The 11,568-nt window shown below is 41.2% G+C and overlaps 1 protein-coding gene across 5 annotated transcripts in view; it reads left to right on the plus strand.

The window, feature by feature from the left end:
* Positions 1-11,568, plus strand: part of phldb2b (pleckstrin homology-like domain, family B, member 2b) — a 45,421-nt gene that overhangs the window by 25,144 nt on the left and 8,709 nt on the right. For 3 of the 5 annotated variants that reach the window (XM_046065153.1, XM_046065179.1, XM_046065186.1), the window contains 11 exons: positions 1,358-1,735; positions 2,819-2,980; positions 3,291-3,428; positions 4,711-4,839; positions 5,826-5,981; positions 6,238-6,348; positions 6,465-6,539; positions 7,250-7,402; positions 8,242-8,385; positions 8,569-8,668; positions 9,921-10,071. In XM_046065153.1, the coding sequence (XP_045921109.1) occupies positions 1,358-1,735; positions 2,819-2,980; positions 3,291-3,428; positions 4,711-4,839; positions 5,826-5,981; positions 6,238-6,348; positions 6,465-6,539; positions 7,250-7,402; positions 8,242-8,385; positions 8,569-8,668; positions 9,921-10,071 (1,697 nt within the window). The remainder of the gene's footprint in view (positions 1-1,357; positions 1,736-2,818; positions 2,981-3,290; positions 3,429-4,710; positions 4,840-5,825; positions 5,982-6,237; positions 6,349-6,464; positions 6,540-7,249; positions 7,403-8,241; positions 8,386-8,568; positions 8,669-9,920; positions 10,072-11,568) is intronic. The other 2 variants (XM_046065163.1, XM_046065172.1) reach the window with 2 other exon arrangements.

An 11,568-nucleotide genomic window follows, 5' to 3' on the forward strand; every position in this document is an offset into this window, starting at 1 on the left:
TGCATTGCACATATATACAAAAGATCATTTCACTGGTAAACAATTTGTATAGTGATTAATTATTGATATTGATTTGAATACATTACGTTATATTTCCTTTCTAAAATAATAGGTGAAATACTAAGAAATATATTGTCCATATAGTGCTATATTTCTTTTCCCAAATAGTGTACCTCTCTTCAGCCTTTCTAAACAGGCAGATGACTGTCTCAAGACTTTCATAGTCCACACTTCACCTGGTTCAGATTCCTTCCTAGAGGACAATTCCCTGGAAAGTGTCTTGTTTCCTAGTGTCAGTACACACAGACACATTCCTGTGTTTGGAGTCATGGCCTGTGCTCGTGCACGTTTTCGATCATCGTTGACAGCTGTCCCCCTTCTCATTAGCTTACTCTCTCTCTTTCTCACTCACACACACACAAACACATAAACACACCTCTGTCCCAGTCTTTTTTTCTAACCCCCTTCTTTCCGTTTCTAATTTTACTTACACTAGCTTACATGCTTCTCCCTACAGAAAAGCCACTGCTGAACCTACGAGGGGGTATTTTGACTCTGTGCAGACTCTGTAGATCCCCATATAGCCGGGTAGGCAGAACTGTGCAAAGAGTAGCTCTTGCTCCACGGATTCCCAATGAGAGGAAATATTCTTGCAAGAGTATGCAAATGATATACTAAACTGGGATATGTAAATCACATACAAGGTACGATGGAGTGTATTTTGGACTAAATGAGGACATTTTAACTAAGGACTTCTGCGATGCTTCCCCAGGTAACCTGAACACTGGAAACTTGATTTTATGATGGAAAGAAAAAATATCAGCTGAGCTGTTGTGACTCTTTTGAAAACGCAATGCATGCATATGAAGAAATGCAATTTCAGAATCAGTATAAAAACGTACAAACTGTGTTTACTGGTTTTGAATAGTTAATATCTGACTTTAATAGAAATATATATAAAAAAATAACTTAAATGTATGTAAGGTCTGAAATGACTCCACTGTTTGATATATCTCCCCTTTTAATGTAATATTCAGTGCTACTTATAAAAGTGTGTGTTATTTAATAATATTATACTGTATTTGTGTAACACCTCAACACACTATGCTGTGTCTAAGAGGCAGTGGACTGACTTGACTAGACTAAAATGGTGGGGACTTAAGGTTGCCACCACGAGGGTACAGTTATCAAAACCTGCTAACAACAAAAACTAAACAACTTAAATTCAGGCATGTCCACTTATAATTACACCCTTTTAAAAACCTACCCTGGACGGCACCATAAAGAACATTAATATTGAGTTAACACCGCTGCATTTGCACATACTTTAACTCATATGTGTGTGTGCTCATTGCAGGAGCGTCAGCGACTAGAGACCATCTTGTCTCTGTGTTCAGAGCTGGGCCGGCCTGAGAGAGATGGAGGTGGCACAGCTACAAGTCCCATCTCAGCCGTGGCAGATCTTCAAAAGATTAACCAGGAGCTTGAGAAGCTTCAACTGAACGACAACGATGACGACTGCCGATCTGTCTTTTCGGACTCTTCAGCTGTTAATGGAACGACAGGGAATGGACACATGGCCTTCCCTGGATCAGAGAATGGTTACTATGATGATGATCTACAGGTACGACGGAGGCGCAGCAGCGGCCACCGAGACAGTCGGGCAGAATCCCCCGCTATCAGCCTGCGAAGCTTCGCCCCCTCACCTTCTCCACGCACACAGAGGACCAATGAGGTACAAGAGATTTGTGCACATGGAGCATGGAGATGGGTTTGTTATTTTCAGACTAAATGCACAGAGATGTATAAAACACTGAGTCTTTTATTTTTTTAAATATTTTTTTAATGAATGAATGAATGTGTAGTGTGTAGAGTGTCAACTCATCACCCACCTTCAACAATAACCTTCTCACACCAGCACCATGGTCCTCATCCTGACAAGGACTGAATATGCTGCACATGCACTTCTGAACAGGCGTTTCATTTAGGGTTGGGAATGTAATTTAATGTCATTGATTGATTAACGAAATTTCAACATACCACCTGACTCATTAAAAAGCAAGAGAGAGACCTAGGAGTGCAGAAATTGGTGAATAAGAGAGAAGTTAAACTTTTTATATTGTCAATTCTATGGTTAAGCAGTAACGTGTATGGATCTACCGTTGCCGACTGGAGTCCCTGTGAATAGAGATTATCCCCTAACAACAGTCTGTTTTGAGTGGTTCAAATGCATGTTGAATGTACATTCAGCATCATACACATCTCCTGTATGAAAAGAGCACAAGACTGCTAAAGTAGCACCTTTGACATTGCTTCTTCAAAGGTTAATAAGGATTAATGTGGGTTTATGCTCCCTGTTCTTTCTGGAAAACATGAGAGTGACAAGGATCACTCCTCTTAATACTTGGAAAGTATCAACATACACATCCCTCACATACACAGATGGGAGATATTTACAGCCCATTCATTAGATTAGAGTAGGCTAAGTGTTACCATTTAAAATTGACAGCTGGTGTTTGTGGGTGTATGTGTGCTTGTATCTGCTCACATTTTTCTGCTGTAAAAGAGCATAAATTTTCACCACAACAGTTTTAAGCACTGTCAATGCTATTATTTAGCTTTAATACAAGATTTAATGTTTTTTTCATTGAATATGGTAAAATTACAAGTACTGTTGGTACACATATTTTCACTTCATGCCACCACATTATTGAACTGGTGGTGTCAGTGATTAGTATTACAACTACTTACCAGGAATCCCCAATATTAAGAAGAACAATGGTTCAATCTGTGAGACTGTTGATGATGTTGTTATCAGGCTCTAGATGATGCAGCTCGTCGCCGTGGACAGGAGGTGAGGCCTTCAGAGGAGGAAGTGAGGCGAGTGGAAGAGGAGAGGATCCAGGTGCTGAACAACATGGAGGAGCTGGAACAAAAGATCAAAGAGCTGGACAACCAAATGGACGAATCTGCCCGAGAGGTAAAGAGAAGACAAAGAGAAGACAAAGAGAGGGACGATAGTGTTTTGGACAGACAGACACAGCCGCAAAAATGTTGCCGTTTTAACAATTCATTGTTTAATGTTAATCTAGACGTCTTATTTTTAAAGAGAAGTGAAGAATTCTACTTATTTTCAGTTCAGTAACACATTATTAGGTAGTGTTATGCAAAGTATTTAATAAAGTAAGTATAAATTAGGGATTTAAAATCTCTTCTGTTCAGAAAAAGAACTCACAAAAGAGACCACAATCACTACAAATGGCTTACTTATTGGTGTGTTTTTATCCAAGGTGGAAGTTGAGCAAGCTCTGGTGGAGGCTGAGATGGAGTCGGAGGTAGCTGCCCTACAGCAGGAAAAAGATGCTCTAGAAGGACTTCACAACAAGATGGCTGACCTGGAGACCAAGTCCCAGCAGGAAAAAGAAAAGGTATTTAACAGGCTACGCTTCATTGTAAAACAATGTGAGCGCGAGGGAAACTTCTGGGAAATTTATAACGGCTGACGCAGAACAAGAGCCCATGAGAGATGAGAGGACAGTTGAAATGCAGAGAGCATTACTCCACATACTAAAGTGTTCAATGATACATCTTCAGCAAATTGTTTGAATGTCTTTGCTGAGGGTCTGGAAAGCGACATTAGTATAGGGCAAGTACTGTAACTAATGTAAAAAAATGTTTTTTCTTACTATATCATCTTGAAATGTGTACACTAAACTTGGATTTCAACCAGACACGTATTTCCCTTCCCAAGGTGTCTATGTGCGTGCGGGATAGAAAATACATACGCTCATCTGAGACCTTGTACATTTAGGGGTCATGTGACTAACTGGTAGGTGTTTATCCCCCTCATGCTATCTCTGGTCCAAATATATATGTGTTAATGCAGCCCAGGGAAGAGCGGTCACCAAGTGATCCTATCTTACACACACTCCTGTGTGACAGTCCTGGGTGTGTGTGTGTGTGTATGTGTGTGTGCGTGTGTGTCTACATGTATACCAATAAATGATCATTGACAGAGTGGGATGTGTAGGTGGATAAGCAGATTGAATTTGTTGTGTGTGTTTGTGTGCACCTCTGTTGGATTGAGTCCTAGCCTGATTTTGAAATTTCCATGGACTCCACAGTCGGTAGATATTGTACAGGATAAAATCACATGGTTATACTGAGGCAGAGAGAGACTGAACGATGAGATAGATAAGTATTGTTGAACTTCTGTTGAAGAGTAAGTGAAGTTGAGTGCTTGATTTTGGACGCCTGTATATGTTGTGGTACTTAATGAGAGGACCATTACATCTGCTGAGCCATTCCTTCTTCTTACCCATTCCCTCAATCATTTCCATTCAAACAAACAGACAAATAAATGTGGGAGAGATAGAACTCATGACGCTGTTCCTACTACCTTCATGCCTTCATTTCTACTCAATTCCCACCCCAGTTCTCCATCCCTTTTGTTGATTTTTTTCTCCAGCTTTCCCTCCCTACGTCCCTCTAGGCTAATCTTGCCAACATGGTCGCCGTAGTGACTAACTGTGGCTCCCCAGTCCCACTAACGCTGCCATCCTCTCTCTGTCCTGTGTGTGTGCGTGTGCATGTGTGTCTCTTTGTGTATATGTACACATTAACAAATGTGTACATGCGTGAATGTGTGTTTGTGCGGGCATGTATGTACGTGTGTGTGTGTGTGTGTGTGTGTGTGTGTGTGTATGTCAGGCATGCGAGTTGCTGCAGGCAGAAAGGGGCAGAGTAGAGAGGTTGGCTCAGATTGTATGTGAGCAGCGCTCCCAGCTGGACAGCTGCCCTGAGGCCACCAAGGAGCCCCTGCAGGAGCAGTTGGCCAGGGTCAGTACACACACACACACACACACACATACACACACACACACCTCACAAACACACGCACAGGAAAATATGTACATGAGTGTGTAAACCAATGGATCCATCCATACAGACCAAATAGAACACATAGACGAGCGGAGAAGTAAGAACACTCAACATGCAATAGCCGTGCATGCATACACTGATAGAAGAGAGCCAGAACAAAAGCAGATATATGTGCACATATGCACTTTGACCCTCAAAACGGGTATTTGGATAGGTGTAAACATGAACAGACTCACATAGACAGATACACGTGATCCTCGCATACTTGGACGTGCATGTGAACATGCACACATTTTCTTTCCTTTGCTAATTTGCCCTTCCTTCCCACATCATCTGTATTTGGGGGAATGCTTAAAGGATGCAACATTATGCATGTTTACACATACACTGGTTATGCTTTGGTGCACTAGTCTGCATGACTGTTGAACCATCAGGGATCTGTGTGTGTGGTTTGCTTTGTCTTTGTCAGTGTATTGTTGGATGAAAAAGTGATTTTTTGATACATAATTTCGTGCATATTTCTGTTTATCTCAAAGCAGTTTGATAACAATCAATATGGTAAGCAATTTTCACATTAGCTTCAGTTTTTTCCATGTCAGGTTGTTTATGAACACCTGCATGAACACAGGATCTATTAGATCATTTATTTGAATTGTTTGTTTAGTTAATTGATTGATAAAGGATCAATCAGTCAAGTGTTAAGCATTTTATTACACTGATGTATTTGCACGCATTTAACTGCCAAACATCCCCTGTGTATTTTGTGAGTACATGTCCTTTGGTCTTGTTTACAGGTAGTTTTTTGTTTACGTTCATCTGCATCTTGCATGTTTTCTCGAGTGTATGTACTATATAAGGATGTGCAGCTACTTTTGTCCTGTATAAATGCTTTTTTTGACCCGCCTGTTTACCTGTGCATTATTTCTTGTGTGTGTTTGTGTCAGGACTGTGAGGTGCTCGAGGCGGAGACGAAGCGTTTTGAGGACCTGGAGTTCCAGCAGCTGGAGAGCGAGAGCAGGCAGGACGAGGAGAAGGAGACCCATACGCAGCGGCTTCTCCGGGATATCGCAGACTACCAGCGGAGCACTGTCACTCGCAAGGTAACAGCTATCTGTTTGGGGGAAAATGTAAACAGTACAATATTACATTGTTATATTATGATTTAAAAAAAAATATGTGCAGCCTTTTCTAAGAAGTACTGGTTCATGGTGAAAAATCCCTATTTGTTCTGCTGCTTGAGTTGAATCTCTGTTTTTAATGGTTTAAAGGCATGCAAACTTATTTCATTTAGTAGCTTGGGCATTAGTGTCATGCGAGCTTGAAACACGTATCAAGCTTGTTTTGCTTTTCCTTCAGGAGCGACTGTTAACTCTGAAAAAGCAGGCAGTACAGATTACCCATCAGGCTCAGAGAGAGAAGGAGAGCTTCTTGAAGGAGAGGAGCAACCTCGAAGCAATGCTGCAAAGGGTACGAGAATGTCCATGTTCCTTGTGTATGAATGGAAATATAAACCCATCAAGAAGAGGTTTGTTTTGTTTTTAACGTTGCCTTCTATTTCCTTTGTTCCTTATTCTGTCTGTTAGGAGAAAGAAAACCTCACCAGGTTGGAAAGAAAATATGCTGACCTCACTGGTGGCCGGGGTTTCACTCTAAGAGAGGTAGGTTTGACAGCTGTCAGACAAGAAAATTAGAACTGTCCTCGTCTTTGAACTCATTAAGACTCTTAAGGCGGACATGGCTTTTTAATCGTTGGGGTTTCCTTCTCTGCTTGCTAGGACACAGCCTCTCTGGCTGATGTGTGTCAGTCTTTTAGTGACCGTTGCAGTCACTCCACTTCTGCCCCAATTTCTCCTCCTCCAGTCAACTTGTGTTCCCTCTCATCCTTCCTTCCCTCTATTTTTCTCAAGAATACTGAGGTACTTTTGTTTTACTAATATATCCCTTTCTGTTTCCCTCTTTGTCCAGATAGTTTGTTTAAATCCATGTCATTCTTCCTTCCTGTCCTTCATTCCTCCTCTCCCTCTGGTTGCTTCTTTTTCCCATTTCAGTTTTTCTGCCAGTTTTGAGCAGATTTGAGCTTATTTCTTGAATTCTATGCACAGCTTATACTGACATATATTAATAATGCAATAATCTTGTAAGAATGTTTTTGTCTTGTGTACTCCACTCAGTAAATGTTAACAGTACAGTGTCTAAGCCCCTTGTTTCTAAGTGACAAGACTTTTTGTTCTATTTTTCCTTCAAAACTTTTAAAATCGACAGCAAATTCTGCCTCATTCTAACAACTAATTGGCAACATCTTAATACTCACATCATGCTATGCCTCACCCCTTCTCTCTCCCCCATTTCTCCACATGACATTTTCCAGGGCTATGTCACAGTCAGTGAAATCAATGAGCTTTACTCACAGCTTGGGGGGGATCCTAAACCCGCCCCTACCCCCACTCTGGCCACTGTCTCTCCTGTGTCCGAGGCAAACCCCTCCCCTGACGGCGACCTCCCTAAACCACAGGAGGATGAGGTGTGTGCAGTGGTGTCAAGGGCTTGCGTGTGTAGTTTAGCACCCAGATTTGATGTAAAGCGCGTGTGTGTTTAAGGGTGTGGTTATTTTTCCCCATAATTTCTCTCCTTCTTTTCCACTATTTCAGATTTCTGACAATTTTCCTCTCTTCTTTTTAAAGCTCTGTCATTCTTCCTCACCCTCCGACTGTCACTCTTCTTCCTCCTCTTCTTCCTCCTCCCATCTGAATTCCCGCCCCCTCCCCAAAACACCCTCTGTGCATTGGCCAGAGAACATGGTGTCATATCGCGACCCCTCTCCCCTCCCTGACTCTCCCCCGCCTCCCCTTCCTGTCAAAAAACACCGACACAGGCAGGTAATGTGTGTTTGTGTATATGTTTGTGTTTGCGTATCTGCAACTGTGTGTTTGTCTGGTTTTATGTGGCAAACACATTGTGTAGAAACCAGATTCACATTTTACAAAATGACTTTGATTGATTAATGTTGATTTTAATAAATAATTGGTCAATGTTCAGGTAAATGCAGTTGTAGTGCACAATTAACAATGTTGATCAAGATTTTTAATCGCATTTAGATTGTATCAATCTAAATGAAAAGGCAAATTAATCAGTACGGATGTGTTTTGCCACAGTGTATTTTTTTATAATATTTAATACTTTTAAGTCATTACATTTTCTTTTAAAAAGAGTGGGACAATGTCATGTTATGACCTAATATGAAATTGGATCATTTTGACAAATTAATCAATTTGACTAAGATAGTTAGTTGATAATCAATTAACAATGTAATTTACATCCCCTACCCTCTGTTGGGGTGTGTGTGTATGTGTGTTTGATCAGCATTTCCGTTTGCTGGAGGAGAGGAAGAGGTCTGACAGAGAAGGCGGCTCCCATCTAAGTGACACATTACCCAGGAAGAAAACCACACCCACCATGAACCCCCAGTTCACGTGTGCAACGCTGGGACGCAGCTTCCCTAACAAGGTGCACACACGTAGATGTAAATATTGGAAATCAGTGCAAATCATTTAATGTCCATCATTGGTCTATCTATATATTATTTTCCCAAATTCAACATTCATTTGTATTGTGTAATTTTGAAGATGCCAGGTTTGTTTGAATTACTAAAACAAGGAAGTAAAAATGTTTCTTCTTGGTTGTTTATAGTCCCATCAGCCCCTGGTACAGAGCACAAGTTGTGGCAGCATTCTTCCAAGAATTCTCTCCTTATCCAACAAGGAAACTGAATCTCGACGTCTGCATAAAGGTACACACACTGACATGCACAACACCCATCTGCTCACACATGAACAAACACACTTAGAAACCATATATAAGGATAAAGACAGTACATGTTGGTAAACAAATACATGGAGATACATGTACCGTAACTTCACTTACAAAGGCTATCTGTGTCTGTCTGTTTGCTCTCTTATTTGCGTCTCCTTCACTCGCACAAGCACTCGCATGAAAATACACCTTATATTGTAACATTTTTCCTTATTAGAGGTTTAGTGTGTGGGTGTGCACCTCATTGTGTTTTGTTGGATTACAAACTTTCTTATTTTTTTATCTCTCAGAGGGGAAAGTGCAGAAATGAAAATGTGGTGTAGAGTGTTGTTTCTGTGAGTATTCAGCAGAGGTTCTGGTCTGAGTACGAACATTTTTGAAAATTGATATGTTAGTTTATAACTGCTTAGAAGTAGATTTCTCAACAGTCAACATCCTACCTCAAATGTTAACCAGCCATTTCCCATCATTAAGACAATCTGCTGTTCACTCTACAGAGTATAATCCTTTTGCCCTCTGTTTGGGTGTTTGATGACATGTGGTTTTGATAGCAGATTTAGCTGCTGAAAAATTAAGGACGGTCTGTTACCTCAAGGACACCGTGCCCATTTTCCATGTTAGGTTTTAAATGAAAGATAAGTTTTGATCTTTCAAAGATGACATTCATAGCTGCACGTTTACAAAGTAGATATCCAAAAAAATTGGCATGTGCATCTGGTCCCTCAGTCCCTTTGGTCCCTTGATCTGGCTCATCAGATGGGTGGGACTGCTACATGGGGCAGATGGTATCAGGTTTTTTTTCTGTTTCTTCCTGTACCCACAGGGTAGAGTTAGTCTCTCTTTTAAGTATCTGCAACATAATTTTGCAAACATTCCTCTTTCAGCTTCTGAGGACATCTCATTTTCTTCTCAGACCTCGTTCGACTGCCGAAACTACGTTTAGAACTCTGTTGTACTCGTGTTGTAGATGTTTTTTGTGAGAGCTTCTATTTGGACACATATTTAACAAGACTAGTTACACCAATAAGGTGTGGATTTGTTTTTCACTGAACGTATAAGAGCATCTCACAGTGGCGGGGCATTGCAATCCTACATCAAAGCCATCTGGGCAATCTGATGGCCCAGATGGAGTGACACAGACAGGTACAACACAAGTGAGCGTCCATGCAGAAGAAGAATAAGCAGTGCTAGTCTTTACTGAAGTTGTTTTCTCTTCTGTGTGTTTCCAGGTCAGACTGGCTCCCGAGCAGCTTCCCAGACCAACATCTACCTCGATGCCTTTGGGTACCCTGACAACCAGGCCTTTGACACAATGAGTGTGGATAGTAGCGACTCCATTGAAACCAGCATCTCTGCTTGTTCACCTGACAATGTCTCCAGGTACGTGTCCCCAGCTAGTGTTGTTTGTGTCTGTGGATATTAATGCAAGTAGCAGAAACAAAAAAGAAGTCTGAAGTGGTGTGTGTTTCTGACTGAAGCGTAGATTGTGTTCAGCTTGAAAACCGAAAAGTATGTGCCGATCAACATTTCTCACCGCTACTTTCATCAGTTATCTTAGAATGATTTGAAGAAAGGACTGTGGGAAAACTGACAGACCAAGAACGATGTAAATGACAGAAACGTTGAAAGGTTGAAATATGACAGGAGGCAGACAGTTGAAAACTCAGAGACACAAATATGTCCCATTGTGTTCATTATATGAAACACTGACTGTGGGCGGGGATGGGAGGGGGGCAACAAAGAAAGAATAGAGTGAGTTAATGAAAAAAATGTGTGAAGCTGCAAAGTGGAGGTTTCCCGCCTTTCATGGTCGCCTCCTTGGAGAATAAGATGTGTAGAACTGTGTGCGTGTGTTATATGAGTTAAGGGGGACTCTTGATTAGTGTTTTAAGGGTCAGGTTACGGAAGACGGAAAAGTGTGTGTGTGTGTGTGTGTGTGTTCACCGTCAACCCCCTCGGGTTCAGATGAACTGAGCTAACGAGTACGAGTGCGGAGGTACATTTGGGGGTCTAGACTAAAACCATGTGTGCCTGTTCTCCTTCTCTCCTTTTTCCATTGGTTGCATCTGTCTTTTGTCTCCCCTCCTCTTGTTTCTCTGAATGGTATGATCGGTACAGCCTCGTTTCTGCAGATAGATTTTTCACAGTCACGAAACATTTGCAGATTGACCTCTATGCATTGCAAGTATTCCTGGAACAGGGTGCCTCTGTGATCCTCAGTATGGTCCCAGTTGGTCTGTGTTGTACCGGCTTAGATTGGACTGGCAGACGTGTGCGGTGGAATCTGGATCAGTGCGGGATAAAAAAAGTCGATTTATAATAGAACAGGATTTTTTTCTCATGTCTGTGATATGTCCCATTTTCTGGAGATGGAAGATAAATACATTTCTTCTCAAGTAATCCAAACAGGCTAATAAATAGATTTGAACTGGGTTAGTCTACAATGACTATGCGTGCGATTCCCTCTCATCGATTGAGGTAAGAGAATGGCAAGGGGGTGTGAGGAAGGGAAGAAAGGATGGATGCTACAATGAGTTTGGATTAATGTTTATGCGAGTAATGACAGGGAAAGGGATGTGTGATGTTAGATTAGTTGGAGTCTTGATGCAAGTACTGGTCAAAAATATGGCATACAATGTGAATTATAGTTGGCGTTAACTACCTGCAAGTTTTTAACAATCAATTATTATTAATCATCAAAAATTCCCTGTTATGTAAATTGGCGGTATTCAGTTAAAACTTTGGCCGATTGTAGAGTAAGAGCTGTGTTGATGATTTTACATGAAACTGTCAAATGATTTTGAAAAAATACCAGAGAGCGGGAAAGCATTTTTTTTCTCTGTTTGCGCTTGCTTTTTCTTCTTTTCAACCCCCCCC

This window comes from Micropterus dolomieu, linkage group LG01 (genome assembly GCF_021292245.1).
Source record: "Micropterus dolomieu isolate WLL.071019.BEF.003 ecotype Adirondacks linkage group LG01, ASM2129224v1, whole genome shotgun sequence".
NCBI classification, from domain to species: Eukaryota; Metazoa; Chordata; class Actinopteri; order Centrarchiformes; family Centrarchidae; genus Micropterus; species Micropterus dolomieu.